Below are 27,898 nucleotides of genomic sequence, written 5' to 3' on the forward strand. Positions count from 1 at the left end.
ACAATCCATGTGCTAGATCGTGGTGGAGAAAAGACAAAAGCTTGTATCATAAAACAGCTCATTCTAAAAACAAGTTACTTTGAGGTCTGCACACCCATCATATAGAGTCTGGAACGTGGTGTTCATATGCTGAGCTGGCCAGCACTGAAGGCGTACAGAAAGCAAACTTTCTTTGATTGTAATAACTGCTATGGTATTTACATCATGTCATGCATTCCTCTTTATAGGAAAATACTTGGCCGGGCACTGTGGCTCACACCTATAATCCCAGCACTTTGGGAGGCTGAGGCAGGAGGATCAGTTGAGCCCAGGAGTTGGAGACCAGCTTGGGCAGCATAGTGAGACCCTGTCTCTATGAAACAAAACAAAAACAAAAATTAGCCAGGCTTAATAGTGCATACCTGTAGTCTCAGCTACTTGGGAGGCTGAGCGCTTGAGCCTGGCATGTCAAGGCTGTAGTGAGCCATGATTGTGCCACTGCACTCCAGTCTCAGCAAACGAGTGAGACCCTGTCTCAATAAATTAATACATAATTGATTTTAAAAAATTAGAAAATATTCTCCATACCTGTTTTATCTCCCCAAAGACATCTTAAATGCCTCTGTGTCAAGGATCTCGTTTTTCTTCTTTTGTACCTGCACTCTTGTGCGGTGGAACACTGTGCAATTAGGAGCTGCAGGTTCACGATCACATGTCTGACAAGTCAGTTGCATGGAATCTCTTTCCACAACTGGTGATGAAAATCCACTGATCTGAGGCTTCCTGGAACACCTGAAAATTAAGTAAATGGATAAAGTAGACAATGATCGGCCAAGAGAGAAGAGAGGAGAAGTGTGTTTAATTCTGGAGGTAGGAAGATTCATGTTGTCCCACCATGCAGGCAGCCTTTAACCCTTCAGCAGACGCTGCTCCTTCCCCTCTCTAGTTTTTTCTCAGCATACCCCCACTGCCCATTCATATAGTCTTTCAATCAAAAATATTATCCATATAGTCTTTCAACCCAAATGTTTTTGAGACACACAGTAACCAAACAATAATTGCAGACTGTAATATGTGCATAGAAAAGGTCATATGATAGGGTGGTCAAGAAGGAAGCCTCAGCTGGGTGAGGTGGCTCACGCCTGTTATCCCAGCACTTTGGGAGGTCAAGGTGGGTGCATAGCTTTAGCCCAGGAGTTCGAGACCAGCCTGGCCAACATAGCCAAACTCCGTCTCTACAAAAAATACAAAAATTAGCTGGGTGTGGTGGTGCACACCTGTAGTCCCAGTTACTCAGGAGGCTGAGGTGGGAAAATCACCTAAGCTGCAGTGAGCCCTGTGGTTGTGTCACTGCACTCCAGCCTGGGTGACTGGAGTGAGGCCCTGTCTCAAAAAAAAAAAAAAAAAAAAAAAAAAAAAAAACCTTTTTGAGTTGAGTTTTAGGCTAAGAATTGGAGGATGAGCTCAATCCTTGAAGAGTCAAGGAAGGGTGCCCCCAGGTGGAGCAAACAGCCTAATGCAAAGCCCTGAGGCAGGAAAGAGCTTCTCAGGTTGGAAGAGCCTGGTGCATGATGGGGAGAGGAGAGGAAATGAGGTGGAAGATGGAGGCTGGGCTGGGTTGTTTACAGCTTTGTGGATTGCATAGGGAGAGTGGGTTTTATTCTAAGTGCAGTGGGAAACATTGGAAGGTTTTAAGCACATGCCTTGATAACAGTTTGTGCTGCAGGGTAGAGAATGGACGTTCTATTGGAGATGAAGGCAGGAAAAAATGGAGACTCACAGACAGAGGGGCAGACAGTCATTAGGATGAGGACCAAGAAGTCTGAGGATCCCAGGAGAGGCCTCCCTGGACAGTGGGAGTTGGGGAGGCCCTGTAGGCCAGGGAAAGCTGGGTCCCTGAATGATGGGGCTGTAGGGAGGAAATGAAAGCACAGCACTTCTCCTCACTCTGGGCTGCTTTTCTTCTAGGGGACCCCACTAGAATCTGGGAAGTTTCAGCTTCCTGATTCTGTGGTCCTTGTGTGATGCAATTTGGAAAAAGAGAATGTGGGACATGATATTGGTGAGACCTGTTTGCCCCATTTTGGGGTCCTCATCTCAGCCCTTCTCTGGGGGCAGGGCTGGGGATGGAGGCTTTTTGCTCCAGCTCAGAGGTGTCTCTGCAAAAGCAGGGGAGGGGTGAGTCCCCTCAACCCCAGCCCCGAAGACAGGCACTCTGCTTCCTCCTGCCCACCCCAAGACCTCCCACTACGTATGAGCTTTGGAAGGCAGGGCCTCGCCTCTCTGCATGTCACGGGGCCTTTGTGGGGGAAGTCAGTAGAGTAGAGGACCTGCCATGGTGCTGCTGATAGCAGCTCTCCGACAGCTGAAGGGTGCAGGGCTGAGAGGTGGGAGCAGAGGTCCTTTCCAGCACATGGCCTGAGAGAGTTCTGGATCAAAATCCTGCCACATATCCAGGAAGAACCTGCCCGGAGGGGTGGACAAGAGCAACCTGGTGCCACCCCCCAAAGTCTCTCTTCCCATCCACTGCCCTGTGCCCACTTATCCTAGTCATCCAGGAGAAGCCCAGCCCACAGTCAAGCTGCTGCTCAATGCTTCTGTTAAGGGCCTAACATGAATCATCTCACTTTTTTTTTTTTTTTTTTTTTTTTAGACAGAGTCTTGCTGTTGCCCAGTCTGGAGTGCAATGGTTTGATCTCGGCTCACTGCAACCTCTGCCTTTCAGGTTCAAGCGATTCTCCTGCCTCAGCCTCCTGAGTAGCTGGGATTACAGGCATGTGCCACCACACCTGGTTGATTTTTGTATTTTTAGTAGATACGGGGTTTCACCATGTTGGTCAGGCTGGTCTCGAACTCCTGACCTCAGGTGATCCGCCTACCTCAGCCTCCCAAAGTGCTGGGATTACAGGCGTGAGCCACCGCGCCCGGCCAAATCATCTCACTTTATACACTTGCCTGAAGGAGCCACGTTATCCCTATTTTGCAGATGAGCAAAGGTCTACGGAGCTCCTGAAATCCAGGCAGTCTGATGTCCAAATCGGAGCCTAGGTCCCTAAACTGCCTCTTCCCCACAAACAGCCTGGAGCCCCTTAGGGTTGGAAGATATGAGTGAATGGATGGATGAAAACAACGAATGAATGGGGGGGCCTGTGGATGCTGGGGAAGGGGGCATCAAAGCTGGATTGGGTCCAAGCCTTGCTCAGGTGTGGCCTCAGCCGGGGAATCCAGATCACAATCTCAGGGACCAGGCTGAAAGGAGGGAAAGGCTCGGGAAGGGACTGAGGAACCCAAGACAGGTCCCTGGTTGGGCCCAGGACCGGCGCTGAGGCCCGGGCCCCGCCTCCGTCCGCGCCTGGAGCCACAGGCCGTCCTTGGTAGGCGCTTAACTCAGGATGGGTGACATTTTCGCTCGCCAGTTCCTGGCATCAGTGAGTGCTCCGTCAATGTTTGACAAACGGTTGACTCCACTGCCCCGCGCTGTGGGCGCACTAGACTTGGGGGGCGGCGTCCGGGTCCCGCCTAATCTTCTAGGCTCAGGACCCGCGGCGCAAGGGAACGCCCGGGGCGGGGTCGCCTGGGGGCGGGGCCTGCGGACCGAGGGGGCGGAGCCGGCCGCGCCGGGGTCCTCAGTCCGCTCCGGGAGAGTTAGGGCTCCGAGCCGAGCGCGCGGAGTAGCTGGGGCCCGGACGCGGATGCTGGAAGTTCACATCCCGTCGGTGGGGCCCGAGGCCGAGGGGCCCAGGCAGAGCCCGGAGAAAAGCCACATGGTGAGCGCAGCCCTTGGATGGGGAGGGGCGCCGGGACCCGCAGGATTTCCCCGCTCTGCGCTCAGTGGGGACCCGGGGCCCGGGCCCGGGTGAACGAGCGCTGCGGGCTGGACCGTCGGGGGAAACCTTGTCGAGGGTTTGGGGGCCGCTTGGATTTGCCAGCCTCGCGGACCGTGGTTCGAGCTCTTGAGGGACCCCAGGGCTCCGAGGGGCAGGTCCGCCAGCCCGTTCTCCCAGGTGTGCGGGAGCGGAGAGTCCCTGGGCAGCCGCGGCGCCGCAAGGCCGCTTTGTGCCTTTGAGAGCGGGAGGGTGGGCACGTCGCCAGGCGCAGGTGCTGCGGCGTCCTCCCGCGGGGCCTCACGCGCAGACCCGCTGCCCGCCCGCGCCGCCAGGTGTTCCGAGTGGAGGTGCTGTGCAGCGGGCGCAGACACACGGTGCCGAGGCGCTACAGCGAGTTCCACGCGCTGCACAAGCGGGTGAGGCGGCGCCGACCTCCCAGCGGCCCCGGCCCAGCCTCTGTCCAGCCCCCGCCCAGGCCCTGTGAGGCGGGCGGGCGAGCTCCAGCCCCAGCCTCCGCCACCCCCATTACTGCCTCAGTCCCTGCGCAGCCGGTCAGCCCCCGGGCCTCTGTGGGTGGGTTGGGGCCTTCCTCGCCCTCGGCCGGTCCACCACTCACCAGGGTCTGTCCCAGTAGAGCCCGAAGGCGGGGGCGCGGGAGGGCTTCTGGCTCGGGCGAAGAGGGCTTGAGGGCTCAGTCGGGATGCTGTGATCGCACGCGGTAAACCTCCAGTAGATCAAGAAGCTGTACAAAGTGCCCGACTTCCCCTCGAAACGCCTGCCCAACTGGAGGACCAGAGGGTTGGAACAGCGCCGGCAGGGCTTGGAGGCCTACATCCAGGTATGCGAGAGCACAGTTGGTTGCCCCCCGGCCTGCTGTGCCAGGGGTGTGGCCCAGACAGAGAGGTGTGGGGGCATGGCAGGGAGGGAACCCACAACTTGGGGATGTTATTCACCACCTCAAGCATCAATTTTCTGAGTCTAATATAGGTCCAAACACCCCCCTCTGGCTTGTTGAAAGGACTGAAAGAGGTAACGGACACAGGTAGTCCCAGCTCCATGAAACCCAGGTCCTGTCCCCTCCATGGTGAGGTCCTGTGCTGCCCTCCTGATGGCATGTAGGGTGAGGGTCCTTCCCCCAACAGCAAAGCTATGCCGCGTCATGGGGTACAACCTGTGCACACAGGGCCCAGCGCCCCGAAGGGCCCTGAGCCTGGTTCAATGCTCTGCTGTCATTGTCGTGAAATTCTTTTTTTGGAACAAAGAGCCCTGCATTTGCACTGGCACTGCGCTATGCAAATTAGTAGCTGGGTCTGATTGCAGGTCTCCTTTGTCCTCTCCAGGGCATCCTGTACCTGAACCAGGAGGTGCCCAAGGAGTTACTGGAATTCCTGAGACTTCGGCACTTCCCCACAGACCCCAAGGCTAGCAACTGGGGGTAAGGGGGGCCGATGGCGGGGGCCAGGGGCTGTCAGCAGTGAGCAGGTGAGGAAAGGTGTTGGAGGGCAAGCCCTTTCTTTTCACATCTGCCAGGATCCAGCATGACCGCCCTCACCAGCTCTCTTGACCTGGGTGGAGGGGCTTTTTTCTGGACAGACTTGGTTACCCCCGCCACCTCCGGAACTGGGGCTTGTTACAAATAGAAGCAGTGGTCCCCTGGGAGGTGCAGTTCTGCGCTCTGGTGTCTCCACCCCTTCCTCACGCTCCCCCGGCATCCCCAGGCAGCTTACAGTGTTTCTCTTCTCTTCAGCACCCTGAGGGAGTTCCTGCCTGGCGACAGCAGGCAAGTCAAAGCCCTAGCCCGCGCCCGGCCCCTGCTGCCCCCTAGTGGCCATATGCTAGGAGGCAGGCCTGCTGCCTGGGCCTGTCTGGCCTGGGCCCTGAAGTCTGTTTTCCCTTTGGTGCCTCCTGAGCCCATTTCCCACTCACCTTTTCCTTCATGGGTCCCTGGTGATGGCAACCCCGTCTCCACCCCTCTGTGGGATTCTGCCCTGCCTCCCGCACCCATGGTTCATGACCCTCTTTCCTCCCAGCTCCCAGCAGCACCAGCGGCCTGTCCTGAGCTTCCATGTGGATCCCTATGTTTGCAACCCCTCCCCAGGTGAGGAGGTGCCTAGATATGGGGCTACAGGGCTGGGTTGTAGGCTTTGCATTTCTCGGCTCCTGGGACCCTCAGGCAGCATCTCCTTCCTGCTGCCCACCTCTGGAGCCACTACCTCCTGCTTCTGTCCCCTGGAGCCTGCTTTGTAGACACAAGGAAAACAAGTTTGGCTTCCCTGGTCTCCATTTCTTCAGCAGCCTGACTTCTTTACCAAGCTGATGTGAAAAGAATGTGACCTGGGAATGCGGAGGCTTCATTTGGGGTGGACAGCTGCTGTCTGCTGCCTTGGCAGGGGCTCCTACTCCCAAGTGGGGGCTGAGCCCATGAGCAGGAGCTCAAGGAGCTGCAGGTCTGAGGCCAGACCTGTTTAATTCTATCCCACAGAGTCGCTGCCCAACGTGGTGGTGAATGGTGTGCTCCAGGGCCTCTACAGCTTCAGCATCAGCCCAGATAAAGCCCAGCCAAAGGCGGCCTGTCACCCTGCTCCTCTGCCACCGATGCCCTGATCAGTCCAGAGGCCTTTGGCTGCCTCCTAAGAAAGTCATGTGCCTCTGTCCTATGAACTCCATATAAGGCTAGGTCCTCCTTTGGCCTGGACCCAGGACTTAATTACCCAGTGCCCAGTTGTGCCACATTCCCACTCAAGGCTCAGAACTTGGCTCGCATTGGTAGCTGGAGGTGGTAGAATCTGCATGCTCTTAGAGCCCAACAGCCAAGGCAGGGTCAAGAAGATAAGTAATAAAAGAGGAAGTCAGCCAGGCGTGGTGGCTCATGCCTGTAATCCCAGCACTTTGGGAGGCCAAGCTGGGTGGATCACCTGAGGTCAGGAGTTCCGAGACCAGCCTGACCACCATGGAGAAACCCCGTCTCTACTAAAAATACAAAATTAGCCAGGCATTGTGGTGGTGCATGCCTGTAATCCCAGCTACTTGGGAAGCTGAGGCAGGAGAATCTTTTTTTTTTTTTTTTGAGACGGAGTTTCACTCTTGTTGCCCAGGCTGGAATGCAATGGCACGATCTCGGCTCACGGCAACCCCCGCTTCCTGGGTTCAAGCAATTCTCCTGCCTCAGCCTCTCGAGTAGCTGGGATTACAGGCATCCGCCACCATGCCTGGCTAATTTTTGTATTTTTAATAGAGACAGGTTTCACCACGTTGGCCAGGCTGGTCTTGAACTCCTGACGTCAGGTGATCCACCCGCCTCGGCTTCCCAAAGTGCTGGGATCACGGGCGTGAGCCACCGTGCCCGGCCCAAGGCAGGAGAATCTCTTGAAGCCAGGAGGCGGAAGTTGTGGTGAGCTGAGATCGCGCCACTGCACTCCAGCCTGGGCAACAAGAGTGAAACTCCGTGTCAAAATAAATAAATAATAAAGGAAGAAGTCAGCTGGGTGCAGAGGCTCATGCCTGTAATCCCAATACTTTAGGAGGCCAAGGCAGGAGGATGCTTGAGTCTGGAAGTTTGAGACCAGCCAGCACAACATAGTGAGACCTGTCTCTACCAAAAAAAAAAAAAAAAAAAATCAATTTAGAGGTAGGCTATGAAAAAGTACAGATATATCCCTTAACATAGACTGGAGGGTGGTGGCAAGGGGAGCAAATGTGGAGGCGCAGTAGCTGGCAAAGTTTAGAAGCAGGGGGCAAAAGCTCCTGCCTGACTTTTCCTGGGTAGCTCCTGGGTCAAAGTTTCAGGCAGGATCCCAGGGAAGGGGCAGGCACCCATTGCCACAGGAGAGTTGCAGGCATGTTGGGATGTAGGCCTAGGGGAGGTGCTGCAGGCTCAAGAACCAGGCCCACACATTATATATTAAAAAAAAAAAAAAAAAAAAAAACCCACATTTTTTTTTTATTGGTCAGTGTTGGTAGAAGTTTGTTACAAAACTGAGTCCATGGGCCTGTGGAATGTGAGGGGAGTGGGTCCGCTCCACCAGATGCCAGCACCGGGGCCAGTGCAGCTCAGAGCCCTGTGGCAGACTACAGGGCCTGCACAGACGGTCACTCAAAGAAAGACGTCCCTGTGCCCTACTCCTTGGCGATGGCAAAGGGCTTCTCCACCTCGATCTTGCCGCAGTCTGCGATGATCACATCCTTCAGGGGTTTATCCCGGCTGTCTGTCTTGGTGCTCTCCACCTTCCGCACCACCTCCTGGAAAAGAAAGGTGGAAGTAGGAGGGCATGGTGGATCAGGAGGTCCACCGCTCAGGAGAAAGGCCCCAGCATATGGCTCAGGAGGGGTAAGACCCACAAGTGATCAACAGCACACAAAACTGGAGGCACCAAAATTCTAACAGACTCCTGGCCAGAGCAGGGAGAATGCAGATGATTTGACAAGGGGGTACAGGAATTTTGTTCCTTTGAAGTAAGACCCAGGTTGGGCCAAGGGTGAAGAGGAGGAAGAGGGTGACCAGGGCATGTGGCTTCTCAGGGACATTGCATTCAGCTGCACTCTGTATACCTCAGGGGTGGGACCAGCACATCACTGAGTGAATGAGGGGAGGGAGGCACTGGCAGTTGTGCAGCCTTCCTGGCTGGGCTCAGGGGGGGCTGGAAGAATTCAGAACCTTGGAGGCATGGAGGTACAGGGTTTATTCTGGACAGGAGCACTGGGCTGCATCTGTGGGTTGGGTCCTTTTGGGAAAGGGATGGACACATGGAGCTCCTGCCCTGGGGTCTGTGTTGAATCCCCGGTGAGGATTGCCCAGTAGTAGCCCTTGCTTCCACAACTCACCATGCCCTCTAGAACTTTGCCAAACACCACATGCTTGCCATCTAGCCAGGCTGTCTTGACTGTCGTGATGAAGAACTGGGAGCCGTTGGTGTCTTTGCCTGCGTTGGCCATGCTCACCCAGCCAGGCCCGTAGTGCTTCAGTTTGAAGTTCTCATCGGGGAAGCGCTCACCGTAGATGCTCTTTCCTGGGAAAAAAGACAGAGCAGGTCGGGGGCGCTGGATTGCGCCAAACCAAGCAGACATTCGGGGCCAGGACTGAGGGGGCTTAACCTGTCCTCTGTGCCAGGCTAGGCTGGAGTGGACTACAAGGACATAAAAGCAGCGTCCTTCCTATCTTCTGGCCTCAGAGCCAAGCCATGCTGACTGAGGCCAAGTGGGGCATCAGGCCAGGCTGATGTGGTGAACAGCTCACAGAAGGATTACTTCGAGAAGATAGTTTTGTGGCTTTTAAATAAGGCACATGTTATCAGCTCCCCTTAGCTATGGCCCAGGCCTGCCACGGAGGGACTTTGGTGGAGGGAAGTGCCGTGCAGGATGCAGGGGAGTCAACAGGGTCGGAACTCTCCAGAAAAGGAGGACTGCTGTGGCTGACCAGCCTGTTTTCCTATGAGCACAAAAGACACAGGCATAGCTGCAGAGGAGAAAGCAGCCAGAGATGGGTGGGGAGGGGCAGAAAAGAGGGGCTGCCCCTTGGATTCTGGAGAGTCAAAGCCTCTTAACAAGGAATGAACAGGAATAAAAGACAGCTGTGAGTGTGTGTGACGCGTCTGTCCACGTGGGGCTTGGGGACAGATGGCAATCTGTCTGTAAGGGCAATCCGGAGTGATCTCTATGCCGTTTCAGAGATCCTAGTTCCAAAGCTGCTTCCACGAGGAACACCGAAACCCTTCTTTTTCCCTATCACCCCTTGGAGACTGACACTGTGCATTAGGCCCCAAGAAACTCAGCCAAAAATGGGGTCGTTTTCATTTTGTTTTATCTAACACCTTTCAAACATATTTGCATGCAAAACTCTTTTTTCCTTCTCACTGCACCTACCTTCATCCTGTGGTTCCACAGAATGGAACTGAGCTGGGAAACTGTCCTAGACCGATGCCAACCAGGAAGATGTTTCTGATTGGGCAGCAGGTAGGATGACTGAAAACCAAGAATGACCAGACTCTGGCTGGTGGGGACAGGGTGCTTCTGCCTGTGCTCCACCTCTCACCCCAACGCTGGGGAGACTGGACTCTGCCACATGTGCAGTGAGTCCTGGCTGGAGTGCTGGCTAAAAGCCTCCCCCATTTGAGCCAACTGTGGGATTTTGATTATAGTTGTTATCCAGAAAACCCCCAAATCTCCATCCTTAGCTCCAGCCACTCTCCCAAGATACAGGGGTTCAAAACTCAAATGGACATTTCTATTTAAACTCAACATACCTTGTCATCTTTCTCTCCAGACCTCAGTTATTCTTTTGACCCCTTTTCCTCTGCACGTGGCTCAGGTTGTCCCTACCCACTCCCCATGTACTTACTCTTTCTTTCCATTCCCGCCACCACCGCTGCAGTAGGCGAGTGCTTAGGGTGCTCATAGTGTGTGCCAGAGACTGTTCCAAGCATCTTACATATTTAACGATCCACCCTATGAGGAGGAGCTAACTCCACTTCAAAGATGAAGAAACTGAGGCACAGAGAATAAAAGGAGCCCCAGCAGAGCAACAGCGGGGCTAGAGTTCAGACCAAGGTGGTCTGGTCTCGAATCTCTGCTCTCAGCCACCTCAGGATCAGGTCCAAATCTCCCTGCCCAGGGTCAGCGGCACCAATGCCCCCAGCAGCCTGCCTGTCCTAGCCTCCACATCCTGGATCTGCCACCACATGACTCCCCTGGCACCCCAAGCGAGGGGTCATCCTCTTACTCAGCTTTGTGGCCCTGACTCCCTGCAGGCCGAAGCCCAGGCTGCAGGACATCACCCACCTCTCTGCACTCCGGGTACAGATGCCCTCACCCCACCTTTGGCCAAGCTCCTGCCACAGAACAGCACCGGGCTCATGCCCTAACCCTGCCTCTTTTCTGCCCATTCAAATTCTCCTCATTGAGGACCCCACTGAAATCTTTCCTCACATCCACAAGGTCATTCCCCGTTCCCTGGCCTGAGGGGATCCCTCTGCTTGTCAGCACTTCAACAATGGCTGACTTACTAAGCACTCACTGCATGCCAGGCACTTCACACTCCAGATCTAGCCCAATCCTCATGGCCCCACAACTCTCTCCACCCTCACTGTACAGAACAGGAAACTGAAGCTCCAAGGACTCACTTGCCTGAGGTCACAAAACAAGAAGGTGGCAGACACTGATCGAGCCCAACTGCGTCTGACTCCACAAATACAGTTCTTTGGTCTCCTTTGTGAGCCTGAGTCCTAAACGCTGCATCATGGCTCACTTGTACATTTTCAGTTGTTGGAAGTAAAAGGGAGCCACTGCCCCATGGGTCTTTACATCCTCAACCCCCACCACAGAGCCCCACAGACACTCATCGAGGAGTGAGCTGTGTTCTAAGGGAGCAGCAGGCTGTACCTGAGCTCAGTGAGACTCATGCAGGCGTCCGGGGGTCTTTCTGTCCTACGTGTGCAAGTTAATGCCAAGGTGAGGGTCGGCCCTCACAGAGTGGTCTCTGGTGAAAGACTGTCAAGGAAAGTAACTGCTCCCACTCTTTTTTTTATTTTTTTGAGATGGAGTCTCGCTCTGTCACCCAGGCTGGAGGGCAGTGGCGTGATTTCGGCTCACTGCAACCTCCGCCTCCCAGGTTCAAGCAATTCTCCTGCCTCAGCCTCCCGAGTAACTGGGATTATAGGTGCGTGCCACCACACCCGGCTAATCTTTTGTATTTTTAGTAGAGATGGGGTTTCAACATGTTGGCCAGGCTAGTCTTGAACTCCTGGCCTCAAGTGATCCAGCCACCTTGGCCTTCCGAAGTGCTGGGATCACAGAGTCACCACGCCTGGCCCTCCCACTTTTGCTGGGGCTTCCAGGGTAGCCTGGACAGGCTTTGGGCATTTGACCTAGAATCGCGTACCCACATGTCTTCACTTTGCTTCCACACGCCTCTCTCCCCAATCCCCATTCTGAAGAGGTATCAGGAAAGGTCACCAGGCTATAGGCCTGGATCAGCAGGACAGTCACCTGGGAGAGATTCTCTTAGATCTACCATCAGGTCTACCCCATTATTCTCTCTCCTTTGTACTGGGTTCCCTCTTCAAAGAAGGGTGCCGCTGGTCTCAAAGTAGATAAGTAATAAGTAGGCCTGCCTCTAGAGCTGGGGAAGAAAGAGGCCTTGTCTCCCCAGCAGAACCTGGCCCTCCCACTGTGGAGGCTACACTGACATACTCCTTGGCCCAGAGGACCTGTGGTTACCTCCTGTGCCATCTCCCCTGGTGAAGTCTCCACCCTGGATCATGAAGTCCTTGATTACACGATGGAATTTGCTGTTTTTGTAGCCAAATCCTTTCTAGAAAAAGGGAAGAGAAGGTAAGGAGGTGGTATGGGGCAGCAGGAAGACATTACATTAAATAGGCCCCACAGGAACAAGTCCACAACTCCTGCTCGCAGAAGAGACACCACTGCTGACCACTTCGACTGTTTAGTGTGCTACTAAGTGAGTGGGCAGGCACCACAGGACAGGCATGGTGCACACAGATGTGGAAATCCCTCTGCCTCCATACAATTCCCAAGCTTTATACAATTCTACATCACATAATGCTTTTCCCCTCATTTCTTCCACTCATAAGAACAGATACAAGGAAACTGAGAAGAAAGGTCACCTGCTGGCTCAATGGAAAGTTAATATAAACTGAAATAGGGCACTGTTGTTTCCTTAAAACCCACTGCCCTCACCCTAGGTGAAGTCTCCCCAGGAAGCTCTGGACCCCTTACTCTTTTTTATCTCATTTTTTAAATTTTATTATTATTTTTTTGAGACAGAGTTTCTCTCTTGTCACCCAGGCTGGAGTGCAATGGCACAATCTCCACTCACTGCAGCCTCCACCTCCCAGGTTCAAGCGATTCTCCAGCCTCAGCCTCCTGAGTAGCTGGGATTACAGGCATGTGCCACCACAATGCCCAGCTGATTTCTGTATTTTTAGTAGAGATGGGGTTTCACCATGGTGCCCAGGCTGCTCTCGAACTCCTGAACTCAGGTGATCTGCCCTCCTCCGCCTCCCAAAGTGCTGGGATTACAGGCGTGAGCCACCATGCCCGGCCTGTTTTTTTATTTTTTATTTTTATTTTTGAGATGGAGTTTCCCTCTTGTTGCCCAGGCTAGAGTGCAGTGGGGCAATCTCGGCTCACTGCAACCTCCACCTCCTGGGTTCAACAAATTCTCCTGCCTCAGCCTCCCAAGTAGCTGGAATTACAGGCGCCTACCACCACACCTGGCTAATTTTTTGTATTTTTAGTAGAGACAGGATTTCGCCATGTTGGCCAGGCTGGTCTCGAACTCCTGACCTCAGGTGATCTACCCGCCTCAGCCTCCCAAAGTGCTGGGATTACAGGCATGAGTTACTGCGCCCGGCCTTTTATTTTTAATTAATTTATTATTTTTTTTGAGACAGGGTCTCACTCTATTGCTCAGGCTGGAGTGCAGTGGCGTGAACATGGCTCACTGCAACCTCCATTTCACTTCAGCCTCCTGAGTAGCTGTAGCTGGGACCACAGGTGCACCCCGTCACACCCAACTAATTAAAAAAAAATTTTTTTTGGCCGGGCACAGTGGCTCACACCTCTAATCCCAGCACTTTGGGAGGCCAAGGCAGGCGGATCACCTGAGGTCAGGAGTTCGAGTTCAGCCTGGCCAACATGGTGAAACCCTGTCACTACTAAAAATACAAAATTAGCCAAGCGTGGTGGCGCATGCCTGTAATCCCAGCTACTCGGGAGGCTGAGGCAGGAGAATCACTTAAACCCGGGAGGCGGAGGTTGCAGTGAGCTGAGGCCGCACCACTGCACTCCAGCCCAGGCAACAAGAGTGAAACTCCGTCTCAAAAAAAAAAAAAAAAAATTTGCGGGGATAGAGACAGGGTCTTGCTATGTTGCTCAGGTTGGCCTTGAACTCCTGGGCTCAAGCAATCCTCCTACTTTGGCCTCCAAAAGTGCTTGGATTTTAAGTGTGAGCCACTGTGCCTGGTCAGGGCCCCCTTACTCTTAAGAAAGGGCAATACTGTGTTCCCAGGGCAACAGGCAGTCGGTGCTCAGTGAGGTCCACGCTACAGATCGGCTGAACTCTGCAGGTCAGTTTGCTGCCATCCCCAGTGCCAACTTCACTTCATGTGAGTTGACTACCCCTGCTCCAGCCACTTACCTCTCCTGTAGCTAAGGCCACAAAATTATCCACTGTTTTTGGAACAGTCTTTCCGAAGAGACCAAAGATCACCCGGCCTACATCTTCATCTCCAATTCGTAGGTCAAAATACACCTGAGGAAAGAGACCATTTCCAACTTAGCTTCTTTAAAGGGGCGTTGCTAGGGGAGGGAAGGTACAAGAAGCTAACCTGAGGATGGGAGAGAAAATAGAGCCATATTTTTAGAGAAGTGGTTCTGAATCTGATTTTGATGACGGTAAAAATCCTATGAGAATCTAATGAAAGCTCCAGACCCTTTCCTTGGAAAACATGCTTATCTAGACCCTCCTTGGACTACAGGATAACAATATTTGCTCTAAACAGCTAATGGACCCAGATTCTAAAAATTAACATTAGAAAACCCATAAGGAGCGGAGCCTAAGTTCACCACTTAAGTTTGAAGTATACATACTGTGCTTTGTAATTGGAAGTGGCTAAAATTTGGCTTAAGGAGAGAAAGGATTCGGAATCCGGCAGGCGTGATCTTTCACCATCTCCCCAGCACTGAGGGGTGTTTGCAAAAAGGCTGCTCTGAGACTGCCAGTGTCGGCCCCAGATGGGTATCCGGGGATCCAACTAACTCCCTGGGTCAGGGCAGGGGCTGGGGGTGTCGGGGTGGGTCCGGGTCGTTCTCTGGACTGAATGGGCAGGACAGCCCAGACGCCACGAGGCCACAGACAGAAGCCGAGGGAGGAGGGGCTGAGCCAAGGCCAAGCCAAGGCCGCCCGGGCCCGAGCTCCGGCACCGTAAATGCCGCGGACTCCGCCGGACCTTGACGGTGACTTTGGGCCCCTTCTTCTTCTCATCGGCCGCAGAAGGTCCCGGCAGCAGCAGGAAGAAGACGGACCCCGCGATGAGGGCGGCGGCAAGGAGCACCTTCATGTTGCGTTCGGAGAGGCGCAGCATCCACACGCGGAGGCGAAAGCGGCCCAGACAGCTGAGGCCGGAAGAGGGTGGGGCCGCGGTGGCTAGGGAGCCGGCGCCGCCACGCGCGGGTGGGGGGGACTGGGGCTGCTCGCGGGCTCCGGGCGGGCGGCGGGCGCCGTTTCCCCCCTCCGGCTCGGCGCCGGATAGTAGGTCCCCCTGCGGGGCGGGCACCGACGCGGGCTCGTGGGTGGTTGCCACGTTATTGCTCCCTCATTGGGCTCCCGGCCGCCCTCTCCCGCCCACAGGAAGGCCACCGGCGGAAGGCGGCCTCGCAGAGCACGGGCCCGGGCTCCGAGAAGACCACAAGGCCCGGCATGCTCCGCGGCCCGCCCCGCCCGGAGCGCTGTTCCACTGGCCTGCGGTAGGTGGCGCTTGAGGTTAGCAAATACGTGGGCCTGGACAGGGGCACGGGACGCTTGTCACTGTTTTGGGCCAGTCAAGTGTTTGTCACCGCCAAATTGGCTCTAAACGTTGTGGCTTCCAAACACTTCAGGGACATTTATCCTTACCGAGCGTGGCCTTGTACGGCTCCTCCACTTGTCTTGCAAAACTTGCTGCACAACCCACTTCCTTTTTTACTGAGGCCGTCAAGTTACTACCCATTTTTCTCTCCCTTCTGTAATCTTGCTGTGCTTACTGTTGTGTATATCAATGGACATCTTATTGTATACGCTGTTCTTAACTTCCTTTACCTTTTCCCCCAATAGACTACATTTTTTTTTTCTGCGGAAGGGACTGTGTTGCATTTACTCTGTCCACAGCTCCCTCACAGCGCTGCAGTACTGAGTGCCCAACAAGTCCTGGTTGGGATAGCTGCACATCCGCACTGACATGAGAAATAATTTATGCCACGGCCTGAGGATACAATGCCTTTTTTCCAGAGGTCAGGAATAGTTACTAGATGTCCCCACAGGGCTATTTTCGGTCTTCACACACTTAGTGTCGTCCCACTCTACAACATAGATACTTTGGTACTGGGAGTCTTACACACCAAAACAAACCAAAACACAAACTTCCAAAATTTGGACCTATGGCGTTAAAACGTCTTTAAAACTAATTTTCAGCGATTAACTTCGTAGAAATTCCGGGTCGTCACAGCACAGATTATAGGCAGGGCTCCATTTACATAAATTATGCAATGTAGTCTTCATGAGGCGCTGACCTGAGACTGGTTATGCAAGGCCACTGGCATTAACTTTGTTGTTCATTACAGCGGCCTTACACAGGTTGTAGAGCTTCAAGACAGTTCTCTTATTTCCCATCCTTGCACCTCAATTCAGACAACCCCAATCAGGAGGAAGTTTTAAACATTGTTATACTGACAAAGATGATCTTCCAGATCCATCTCTCATCCCTTTTTTTTTTTTTTTTCTCCTATTTTGTTAAGCCTCTTTCTTCACTCACTGGTCTCAGGCTGCCATAGCCAGAGAAAAATGTTTACTAAATCATGTTTTCAAAGTAGCCTCCAGCTGGGCACAGTAGCTCATACCTGTAATCCCAGCACTTTGAGAGGCTGTGGCAGGCAGATGACTTGAGTCCAGGAGTTTGAGCCTGGGCAACATGGTGAAACCTGTCTCTACAAAAAATACAAAAATTAGCAGGGCGTGGTGGTGCGCATCTGTAGTCGCAGCTACCCCAGAGGCTGAGGTGGGGGAATCACCTGAGCCCAGAAGGTCAAGGCTGCAGTGTACTGTGATCGTGAAACTGCACTCCACCCTGTCTCAAAAACAAAGAAACACTCAAAAAACCCAAGTAGCCTCCTGCACATGAGGAGCTAAGGCTAAAATGGCATCACAGCAGCCTTTCTCCCACTCACACTTTCAAAAGAAATCAGGTTGATGGATAAAATGCTCTCAATGTGAAACTTTTCTCTCATGATTCTTCCGCTGCTACCTGCCTGTGAAAAAGTAATTAAAGAGTAGTAACAAACTGGAAGGAGTCAATCATGCCCAGATTGACAGTTGTTCTGTTGGCTACATATGCAGTATGGTTTTACATTGCTCATCATAGTTCTATCTTCTGTCTGGACACATATTCCGCATTTGTAGAGAATTATAAAGCTACTAAAGTTGTTCCACAGAGCAGATCCTGATTTCCTGTGTTCTACCACCTGAGAACAACAGGGACCCAGGAACTAACATATGAGTGATAATGTCCAAATTCTTCCAGGAATATTTATTTATTTGAGACGGAGTCTTGCTCTGACGTCCATGCTGGAGTACAGTGGTGCGATCTTGGCTCATTGCAAACTCCACCTCCTGGATTCAAGCAATTGGCCTGCCTCAGCCTCCTGAGTAGCTGGGATTACAGGTGTGCACCACCACGCCCAACTAATTTTGTATTTTTAGTAGAGACAGGGTTTCACCATGTTGGCCAGGCTGGCCTCGAACTCCTGACCTCAAATGATCCACCCGCCTTGGCCTCCCAGAGTTGCTGGGATTACAGGTGAGAGCCACTGCGCCTGGCCAATATTTATTTTTTTAATTAAAAAATAATTTTCTTCTTCAGCACTCGAAGAGAGACAGCAATATTTATTTTTGAAGTGACTCACAGGAGAAGACAATATTTAATCCAAGGAATGAAACAAGAATGCCAAATTATCAGGCATTTATTTTTGTTCACAGGAGTCTTGAATCGCATCAAAGTTAGTCCTAGCTAGATTGTTAATTACAAATGAGCCGAGGGAGATTAAAAACAGACAAACCAATCAACCAACCAAACAAGCAGAAGTAGCCAAGAAAGGTAAGACATTTTATTTTACATACAAAAAGGGTGCAAACTGAGTCCTTTCCTCCCCAAACTGGGGAAGAGGTATACTTAAAGATCACATTTGTGTTTTCCATGGTGCCCTAGGAAATGGGCTACTCTGAGATCACATATCAGAACCCATTTTCCATTTTCTCCAAAGAAGGCTACTTCCTCTGCAGAGAAGATTTTCCTAATGGTGCACAAATATCTCTCCTGGAGGAACCATTTCAAATACACTTGAAATTGACATTCATGTTTAAAAATACTACAAATTTCATTTTCACAGCTGAGCTTTGTGACCAGTGCCAGGGTTTATGAAACATTATACATCTAAAAAAAAAAAAAGTAAAAAAAGAGACATTTAACAATAGTCAGACACATCCACACATTAAAACTGATTTCCACTGCTGATTTATACATTATCTAGTTGTTTAAAAATCACAATCAACATCCCAACATGTTTTTAAGAGTACAATGGGCAAAGATCAAAGACAGATAAATAATAATATATTAAATTAGAGCATGTAATACATCCTATGGGAATTGCTGAATCAACATTATTTTCCATTGGGGGTATATATTTTTGGTTTATCTTTATCTTTTCTGCTGTTATTTTTTTTCTCTGCTTGATAAAATGGGGCTCATTCCTAAAGCCAGCTTGCTGAGACACTAATTTCAGAAGCTCACTTGTCACTTGTTTACCTCTGAGAATACTCAGGAACACATGGTTCCCAGCAGCTTGGGCTGGGTCTTTATGGAAGTGAAATGCACATAGATGAACACACGCACTCACGTGCGCACACACACCACACACACACACAGACACGCAATCACACACTTCCATCTGTAAATATATTTCTCCCCAAAGAAATGGCTCATCTTTCCTGAGACATTCCTAATAGACTGATAAGCCTTCTAAAAAAGGCTTTTGGTGCAAGGGCTGGCCTAGGATTTGGTCTGGAGCTCATGAACTGAAAATGTCTCACCTGTACTGAAAGAGGGGTGGGTGGGGACATTCAGAACAGCTGTCCTCTTGTGGGTGTTACTGGAATGGCTGCACCACACCCCCACTTATTACCATGAATAATCCTCTGCTCTGAGACCTTATAGATGGTGATGGCACTGGGAAAGTGATTGTGAGGAGTAAAAGAAGAAAAATAAAAGAAATTCTGTCTGCAGAACTGAGGTTTCTTTGTAACATCAAGCTTGGTAATCAAACTAGAAATACAAGGAATACGTGTTCACTTTTTCCCTTGAAAGGTGATTTACAAATACTGGAAGTGGGTTTTCTGGTTGTGTTTTGAGAAAATATGTCAACTACCACTGTGTTATTATCCAGGGAACCTACTCACTATTTTGAATACAATGAGAAAACTATTTTTTGTACTTAGTCACCTGCAAAAGCAGTTAGGAAAAACATTTTTAAGACTGCTTGCTGGATAAAAGACTTTCAAGATTCCTTACTTGTGGCTAAAACATTGCTCAAAACTTTATAAACCCACATAAGGGCCATGGTTGCCTCTTCTTTTTCTTATTCAGAAACAAAATCACCCCCCATACACCAAAAAACAAACTGAAAACCAAAAACAACAAAAAAACAAAACCCAAAACCAAAGGAATCCCAATTTGATTCCTATCAACCCCTCATGGGAAAGACTAGGAGTCTCTGCCATCGACCTCTAGACAGGACTTCCCTGGAGTCTGCAAAAGCAAGAACCCGAGAGATAAGTGCCTGTCACTTACGTGGCCAATTCAGATGGGTTGCCTAATTATCCTCGCTCCCTGAGGGTTTCTGGAATTCATCTGCCCACCATAGGGCAATGGTGGGGATGGTGGCAGTGGCGTGGCAAAGGCAATGTTGGCTGTATGGTGTTGCAGGCTCCCAATCTGAGAAACGAACCCTAATATGGTTCTGACACTGGAGACAATGTTGTTAGGGCAACTCAATGGGAATGGAGAGCTGGTTTAAATGTGAAATGGAAGAGGTGGCTGGGACACAGGAGGCATGTGGGCTTGGGAGATGCATCAAACTTAAGTTCCTCTGAGAAGACGTTTTCTTGGCTGCCATGGAAGTTCTCATTTTTGAGAAATGCAAGCCATGCTTGCTCACTGGGAGGAGGAATGGATTTTATCTTTTACATAAAAAAGTTAAGGCTATAATCTTTAGTAACCACTTTGACGTTACATTATCATTGTTACGTATTTCTGGCATTAAAAGTGGTTACTAGCACTGAAAATCAACACTGAATATGCACTACCAGCATATCTTCCCACTGAACTAAGTTTGGAAATTATTTTAGGGGTGATGGTCACCTTTTCTGGCTAATGGACAGGGACTGTTTTCTAAGTACTTGGAGTTCATTTAGAAAAAAGAGACAATCAACATGTCTAGAAACCTCAGGATCTCTGCTGTCATCTGTAGTTCATGCATTCCAATATAAAATGGGATTTTAACTGGAAGCTAATCTTGTACCTTCCTAGACCCTGTTTATTGCCAGACAGGCTCCATAATAGCAGAAGAATGTTAAATAAGGCAGTCATGAGTGCATACTGGCTGTCAGGATACTCTATCCACCCTTGGGGGCAGTCTGGAGTGAGATCTCTGGAAAGCACCAAGGTGCGTAGAGCAACTTGACCAACTCTTACTGCAGAGACACAAGTGATACCCTGGTCAAAAGGGAGTAGGGGGGACCATTTATGCCTTGGTGGAGTCTTGGCCTGTGTGCCTCAAATCTGTTTAGGATGCAATGTCTGAGGGACTGTAGAGCTTGGGAAAACTCCTAATGTATACTATTAAGGGTTTTTATGAATAGATGCTGAGTTAGCTTTCAGGAAAAACAATTGCATCAATCCTAAAGAAAAAGATCGTTAGGCACCATACTTGTGAAATGGAGAAAGCTCAGAAACTACAGAGCAAGTGGATGGGTGGGGACAGTCAGCGAGCGCATGCCCTAACCCCAAGGATCTGGCTGAGGCATACAGCTAAGGAACTGTAGCAGTAGGGTTGAGGAGGGAGCCCTTATTTGCTGATGGGGCTGAAACAAATGGCCAATTGCATCTAGGGTACTCAGGTTTTTTGCTTATTTTTAAGGAAGATCCCACCAGAATCTCCCAGGTCTGGGATCACTTCGAAGCGCCAATGGCCCTGGAGGGATCACCATTACTCTGCATGCTAAAGAGACCTGGGATTCTTTACCTTTGTTATGAAAACCAAATATCTAGTAAGAGATTTGTGAGGTTGGAAGGTGAGAACAGTGTCTTAGGAAGTACAGTCCCCTACAACTGACCCAGTAAAAATTTTAAGACAAAAAAAAAGTCACAAATCCAGCTGCAAGGCAGCTTGCCCTGCAGCCAAGCTGGTCAGTGCCTTTGCTTTTGTGTGTGTGTGTGTGTGGAAGCAGGGTGAGGGGCTGAAGAGAGGCACTCAGTAGAGTATAGAGTGCCAGGATGCTCCAGGCATTCCCACCATTTCCCTCTGCCCTTTTTTTTTTTCTTTTTAGACAGAGTCTCACTCTGTTGCCCAGGCTGGAGTGCAGTGGTGCGATCTCGGCTCACTGCAACTTCTGCCTCCCAGGCTCAAGTGATTCTCCTGCCTCAGCCTCCCGAGTAGCTGGGACTACGGGAGCATGCCACCACGCCCAGCTAATTTTTGTATTTTTTGTAGAGACGGGGTTTCACCATGTTGGCCAGGCTGGTCTCGAACTCTTGACCTCACATGATCCACTTCCCTTGGCCTCCCAAAGTGCTGGGATTACAGGTGTGAGCCACTGCACCTGGCCCCCCCTCTGCCCTCTCTTGAGAGGCAAGGCATTTTCTATACAGGGGTGAGGAAAAGTTAAACTTTCTATACAGTAAGTTAGCAATGCCCAAATCCCAACTGAGAAACGATGTAAATTTTAGTGATAGGGCTGTAACCACTAGGTAATGGCAAGGACATAAATCCCAATATTCACAGTCCTTGTGGGGAAGGGGTGTGATATTGCATCTCCCTGCCACTCTATGTTTCATATATAGAAACATTTATAGAAATGACATATTACCATCTTTTCATAAGCTAAGCAGGTTTGATGCCAGTGAAATGATATTCCCTAGCCAAGGTCCAATGGAACAGATGAAGCCCAGTACCTCTGATCCATGTTAATGTTATTTCTGCTCTGTGTAAGGTACATCAAGGGAATTTTTCAAGAAATGGCAACTATCAGAAAATATCCCCACACCCTCCAGTCCAAAAGACAGCCCTGCACCTCAAACCAGAGGTGAAGACTTCTATGGTCCACAAACCATCAGACTAAGTCACCCACCAGCCACTGTGCTCCATGGTTAGCTCTCTACTCCCAGATACAAGACCTCTTTCCTGATGTAAATGACCCTTTCTCTTCTGTCACCGCTGGAATGAGGAGTCATTGTTTGGTTAAGCCACTAAACTCAAATGAAAATTGGGCATGAGAAGAGTAACTCCACACATGAAAGACTTGTCAAACAGTGAATGAGGAACCAAGATCCTTCACAGTAGTACCTCATATGAAAACACCATGGGGGGAGGCCTAGGGCATACTGGGAAAAACATGCTTAGAGGCACGGCCACCTTTCTGGAAGAAGTCCAATTGAGAAGATAATTTCAGACCTTTCATTCCAGTCTCCTTTTCCCTGGAATGTTCCAGCACCAAACAATCTTTCCCTCCTTTTAAATGCGGCCCCATATACTGCATCCTAAGCCTACTGCTATGGACCTGCTGGGAGAAGATCTTCATAAGCTTGGTTTCTGATAAGGCAGGCCAGCCCAAATGCTACAGCTCAGCTATTGGGGCAGATAGGATACACCGATTTTCTTTTCCTGGCCCTATAATGCCACACCCTGAGGTCCCTCTGGCAGGTGGAAGGCAGGTTCACTGTCCTCTTTTTTTCCACTAATGGCAATATGGTGGTGGCTGTTTCATCACTAATTTTTCCCCCAAGCCACCAGGACGTCACATGGCTATCTAGTTGGAAGTCCCTGGCAGCATAGGAAACAATTTCAATTTTTTTTTTGTTAAGCATCTCCTTCTCTGGGATGAGCTGTTTCCTGGTCACAGTCTGGCTCGGCTGGCTCATCTCATGTTCTGGAGAGCTAGGTTTTCAAACTGTAAGCTGATTAGGTCAAGATGCTCTGGTAGGGACATTCTTCAGCTGCTGAGAAGATGAATGAAAATTCAAGTATGTTTTCTTGCCAACCTGAGTGTTCACTCAGAATGACACCGAGTTTGGCTTCTCTTCTGGGTGCTGCAGATCAAACTCTTTCCACTGAGAATGTCCTCTGGACCCATGTTCTCTCTGAATGGCTTGGCCGGCCCCATCCCCCTCAAAACAGGTAAAAGTAAAACCCCCAATATAACCAGACACAATATGCATCTGCCATGTTTTTGATTTTGTTTTTTTTAAAAAAAACTAAAAGTGCAACAAAGTCAGTTTTCTTTCCTTTGCTTAGAACAATTTTCATTGTCCTACTACCTGGAGAAAAGAGTTTGTCAAAAAAGCTAAGAACGCCAACACACAGGGACAGTAGACTGCAGATTGCTCACAGCTTGTGTCCTACAGTGTAACTTCACAGGAGGGAGGGAAGGAACGTGAACCCCAAGGCCAGCTGGGATGAATGCTGCACAGGCACAGAGGAAGAGGAAACCATACTGCCAGGCACACCTGGGATACGGAGAAGGTTCTTCTCCAGCCCAGGTCTGCCATTTTCCTCCTACCTTCTTGGCCTTACCCGCAGCCTCTTGATCTCCTTCTGCAGACAAAGCCTTTAGCTCACTAGGTTTTATGCTGGAGAGGGTTGAGGGTGGGGTAAAAACCAGGAGTAAACTAAGGGGAAGAAGGAGAATAGTAGTCCTTGAGTTTTTGTGAATGACACCTTCACTGTAAACAATGGGAAGGAGAGTCAACCAGGCAGCTCTGTGGGCAAGCAGTGGAGGAACAGCAGCTCTGGGACCTGCTCAGAGCCTTAGGCAGGCGGAGATGGCCAATGACCCACTAGGCCCTGGCTGCCCGCACTGGCCCCTTCTGGGGGCATCTGTTTTCTTCTTTTTGGTTTGGATATCCACCCTCCCCCAAAGAGGAGTCCCTTCCAATGAGAAATGGCAGGAGCTGCAGGTACAATTGAGTCAGAGTCCCCAGGGCCTGAGGACTCCTGGGAGGCACTGGTCACTTGTGGCGCTGAGCAGTCTTCTTCCTTTTCCTCTTAAAGAAACAGCAGCACCTGGAGCACAAGGAACATTGCAAGTCAGTGCGGGAGGCCTGCAGCTTCCAGCAGACTTCTGCCTGCTTCTGCTTACTGCAGGGGTGGAATTTTCCCCCTAGCACCCACCCATAGGGACCACCCACCATCTACAGTGCACGCACTGGAGGCAGTGGGCAGTGTCTGCCAGAAAAGCCAAAGGAAATAGCTGCTTGATTTCAATCTGCAGTCATCCTACCTAATTATCAAGATGGTGCAGGCTAGGCAGGGCTGAAATAGGCGTTACTGGAAGGAGGATGAAGAAGGCTCATAGTTTAGCACCCAACCCAGATGCCTCACCTTATCAAGAGTCATGACTGGGGGTCCTCAGGGCTGCATAAAAATAGTCTACATTGTCTACTCCTTGATACTGAGGGCACAATTATTTAATGCAACTCACTGGCCAGAGGGCAGGGAGGCTAAAATAAGGCAAACAAATCCCATGATAAGTATGATGTCTGGAACTCTAGGAGGATCTCAGGATGTTACCAATGAAGGATTAAGGATTCTCTCCATCCCCCTCTCTGTCCTCACCCACCGAAGTAGGCAGGAGAGGCCCTGACTCTAATAATGACTGTGAGCCACATCTCCTGACATCAGTACAGCTCCCCTTTTCATTTGGAGGGGACCACTGTCACAGCCCAAGAGCTGACCATCAGGATGCTCTCACTCCCCAATTTAGGGAGTGAGATACAGGGCACTCCCCAATTTAGCTTCCTGAGACTGCTGCTGTGCCAGATGGGGTTTATGAACTGGCCTTGTTTAGGATGGAGGTGGGATTGGCTCCTTTATGAGTCCTCCAAGTTCTGCTTCCTGGGGACTAGCCACAGTTTCTGGCACATCCCTAAGTCTGAGTATCCCCCCTACTCACTCCTGTCTTTAGAACAGGAAGTATCACTCTTGCTCAGGCAGTCCAGAAGCAGGTGATGAGTGCTGTGGCAAAGTGCACAAGATATGTCCTTTCTGGGGAGCTGACACGTGGGGAATGAGAATAAAAGGGACAGAAGGTGGTGGATGAGTCAAAGATGCCGGATGATGGAGGGCAGTAAAGTTGGAAGCATAGCTCAGACTTGCTAGATCCTTGAAAGAAAACTTTTCTGAAAAAACTATCTTTGAGTCTCTTGCCTAATTATTGCAGGTGTAAAGCCAGCAATATTCATATGGAAATAAAGACTATTACTTACTTCCCATACCCCTAGGTATTCCATTGTAGCCAAGATTCCCTCTCTTTTTAGTTAGACTCTTTGGTATTCCTACATCCAATGGACTAGTTATAAAAAACTGGAGAAAGTTTCTAAGAATGCAGAAACATTTACACAGACCATGATGGGCTTTAATCATATCTGAATGAATCAAACATGAAAATTTTAGAAATAGGACTTTCTTAAGAGGGTCTTTGGAAAGATTTTCTCTGAAAGTATCAATGGCATTTGTGAGGTACTATTAATGGGTGCAAATATATCACTAAGCAAAGTGTCACATGTATTTGGAAACTAAATTCTTTTAAATAAAAGTGACCAACATTTTTGATTGTTAAAAATAATCCTCAGTGGAAACCCTGGATAAGAATTCAAGAACAAATGGTGTTTTTTGGTGTTTTTCTTTCTTTTCTTTTCTTTCTTTTTTTTTTTTTTTTTTTTTTTGAGACTGAGTCTCACTCTGTCGCTCAGGCTGGAGTGCAATGGCGCCATCTCTGCTCACTGCAACCTCCACCTACAGGGCTCAAGTGATTCTCCTGCCTCAGCCTCCTGAGTAGCTGGTGCCCACCAGCACACCCGGCTAATTTTTGTATTTTTAGTAGAGACGGGGTTTCACCATGTTGGCCGGGCTGGTCTGGAACTCCTGACCTCAAATGATCCACCTGCCTCGGCCTCCCAAAGTGCTGGGATTACAGGTGTAAGCCACTATGCCCGGCCCAAATAGTGTTTTTCTATACGTATGCTTTAGAAATGGACATTTTCCAAGTTGAATGTCCTGAAATTAATAATAAAAGAGGCAAATTAAATCTCCATTTCAATAGACTTACCTCTTTTCTTCTGAATCATGATTTTCAGAGGTATTACTAACTTTTAAGTCAACTTCTATTCTTAATCTTTTTGGAGGATGCTAAGATGATGATTTTGTGTTTTTAAGAAAGCAATAAAAAAAGTTTACAATACTGTTTAGGTCCATTTCAAACTGTACAATGACTTCTCTTTTACCTCCTCCAAGGCAAGCCATAAGAATTAATGCCTGCTTAGAAGCATATCATAACTGGATGTGCAATGCTGAACCCACCTAACTAAAAGGGAGTGTGAGCTATGGTTCAAAGGAGTTGGAATATTTCAAATTTAGAGCCCTGGATTTATCTTTGCTAGTTATTGTAGTTAAAGCTTCAGCAGTGGCAAAGGCTTTTAATGATTCTACCTACAAGAAAGCAGGCCCCACAATCTGTTCTTCAACTCTTTGGTGTCTGTGGTGACTACTAGCAACAGGATCTATTAAACTGGGTCAGACTCTAGACCAAGTCCACTGATTGACTTTCAGATGTGTTCCTCTCAGAAGAGAATGAAGGCAGGTGGTGGACCCCTCATGGCTTAGGTTTCCTTTCAGTTGATTCTTTGACTGTTTAGATGACAAGAAGTTCTCAACATGCTGGAGTCAAAATCGATCCAAATCTCCCTACTCTCAAGCCATCTAGTGCTCTTACCCCAGGCCTCTGACCCACTACCTTTTCCATATGGCATTCTTACTAGGTCCTGGCCCTCTCTCTTCAGCTATTCCCTTGCTATGTTCCTTTTCTCTGCCATATGTGTACATTCTTCCTTTCTTCTAATACTTAACTCAAGTCCTACAGTGTTTACAAGGACTTCTTTGACCATCCTGTCCATGGTGACCTCTTGGCCCCTCAGCCTCTCAAGGGCAATAATCTCAATGTCCTGCAGAACTCCTTATCCTTTCATGTGTATGTCTGATCTCTTCAGCTAGATGGTACCCAAGCTCTTTGGGACAAATTTTGTAACCCCCCCCCCCCACCCCACTAGAGTTCCAAGCACAGGGTTGGATAAGCATATAGCAGGCCCTCAGGTATCTGCAGTAAGGATCATGTGACTGACACCTCACAGGAAAAAACAGACCACCACAATGTCGGATTACACAGACACATGTTTGCAAAACAAATAGCCAAAGGTATTCTTTGATCCCCTAAGACGATAAATCTGACCTCCACAAAACCCAGTTGTTTTCTTTAATACATTCCTGTCCCTGAGGAAGCCCCTGTAGGCAATCTGGCTTAGATAGTTAGGGTTCAGAAACCAGTGCCCAACCCAGTCACTGAAGACAAATAGAAACATGGCAGTCATGAAACTAGCAGGCTGTTACCTCCATATAGAGCATGACTTTATGCATGCGGACAATGTGGGAGAGTTACAATTCCAGACTGCAACAGACCAACAAGTTCAGGAGTACCTGGAAGGTCACAGGCAAGAGAGCAGGGGAAGGGGCTATGTCTTGTAGCAAGAATGTTCCTCACCACACATGGATTCTTGAGGGCTTCTCCTTCCATAAACTCCATGTTATTCCTAAAAATACATTCCAGAAACCTTTTCCATGAGTGGAAAAGACAGGCTCCAATATATCAATTAGCTGAGTCAGTCCTTGGCCTACTAAACTCTCACATAGGAATACAGAAAAAGACAATAAACAAAAACAAAACAACTCTCAAAACAACAACAACAAAACATCCACCTCTCCCTGAAGGAGCTCCCCCTTTTTTGAGGTTGCTACTCTACAGAGGGAAGAGCCAGCTGAATCAAAAAGTCAGATTTTCCCAAAGCAGCCAATTTCCAGGTTAGAGACCACATTGCAGAATGAGAGATTATCCAGCAACAACTCACTATCCTTGCGGCTGTGAGTAAACACAACTGCTACATAAAAACTGATACAGTAATCTTGCCCTTTTACCTCTGTCCCTCTCCATATCTGGTTGTATTAAT

General features: G+C 49.7%; 3 protein-coding genes across 17 annotated transcripts in view; 1 reads left to right on the top strand and 2 right to left on the bottom strand.

Moving 5' to 3' along the window:
* The first annotated feature begins 3,580 nt into the window (after window positions 1–3,580).
* SNX22 (sorting nexin 22) lies at window positions 3,581–9,384 on the top strand. 2 transcript variants are annotated; one of them, XM_031002441.3, is made up of 7 exons: window positions 3,586–3,746; window positions 4,139–4,222; window positions 4,540–4,644; window positions 5,147–5,241; window positions 5,554–5,586; window positions 5,837–5,904; window positions 6,289–9,384. In XM_031002441.3, exons 1-7 carry the CDS (start codon window positions 3,672–3,674, stop codon window positions 6,408–6,410), a joined length of 582 nt encoding a protein of 193 aa, XP_030858301.1. In that variant the 5' UTR covers window positions 3,586–3,671; the 3' UTR covers window positions 6,411–9,384. The 2 variants fall into 2 exon arrangements, with proteins under 2 accessions (XP_030858302.1, XP_030858301.1); XM_031002442.3 differs by lacking the exons at window positions 4,139–4,222; window positions 6,289–9,384 and having other exon boundaries at window positions 3,581–3,746; window positions 5,837–6,132.
* On the bottom strand, window positions 7,731–15,152 carry PPIB (peptidylprolyl isomerase B). Its single transcript, XM_004056318.5, has 5 exons — window positions 14,771–15,152; window positions 13,960–14,073; window positions 12,018–12,111; window positions 8,628–8,812; window positions 7,731–8,045 (listed from the first exon to the last, which is right to left on the bottom strand). The coding sequence occupies exons 1-5, from the start codon at window positions 14,903–14,905 to the stop codon at window positions 7,923–7,925; spliced, it is 651 nt and encodes a 216-aa protein (XP_004056366.1). The 5' UTR covers window positions 14,906–15,152; the 3' UTR covers window positions 7,731–7,922.
* Window positions 15,153–17,656: 2,504 nt separating this feature from the next.
* Window positions 17,657–27,898, bottom strand: part of CSNK1G1 (casein kinase 1 gamma 1) — a 180,499-nt gene continuing 170,257 nt past the window's right edge. For 13 of the 14 annotated variants that reach the window (XM_055362551.2, XM_019010527.4, XM_019010529.4 and 10 more), the window contains one exon: window positions 17,657–23,906. In XM_055362551.2, coding sequence (XP_055218526.1) covers window positions 23,852–23,906 — 55 coding nt within the window. In that variant the 3' untranslated portion in view covers window positions 17,657–23,851. The remainder of the gene's footprint in view (window positions 23,907–27,898) is intronic. The other variant, XM_063698617.1, reaches the window with a different exon arrangement.

The sequence above is a fragment of the Gorilla gorilla genome, chromosome 16, assembly GCF_029281585.2.
Source record: "Gorilla gorilla gorilla isolate KB3781 chromosome 16, NHGRI_mGorGor1-v2.1_pri, whole genome shotgun sequence".
Lineage (NCBI taxonomy): Eukaryota > Metazoa > Chordata > Mammalia > Primates > Hominidae > Gorilla > Gorilla gorilla.

Coding starts and splice junctions, on each gene's coding strand:
- SNX22 (XM_031002441.3), top strand. CDS start 3,672: ATGCTGGAAGTTCACATCCCGTCGGTGGGGCCCGAGGCCGAGGGGCCC. Junction 4,223..4,539: donor TCCACGCGCTGCACAAGCGG/GTGAGGCGGCGC, acceptor AACCTCCAGTAG/ATCAAGAAGCTGTACAAAGT. Junction 5,587..5,836: donor TTCCTGCCTGGCGACAGCAG/GCAAGTCAAAGC, acceptor CTTTCCTCCCAG/CTCCCAGCAGCACCAGCGGC.
- PPIB (XM_004056318.5), bottom strand. CDS start 14,905: ATGCTGCGCCTCTCCGAACGCAACATGAAGGTGCTCCTTGCCGCCGCC. Junction 8,813..12,017: donor CAGGGGAGATGGCACAGGAG/GTAACCACAGGT, acceptor CTTTTTTCCCAG/GAAAGAGCATCTACGGTGAG. Junction 8,046..8,627: donor GCAAAGTTCTAGAGGGCATG/GTGAGTTGTGGA, acceptor TTTCTTTTCCAG/GAGGTGGTGCGGAAGGTGGA.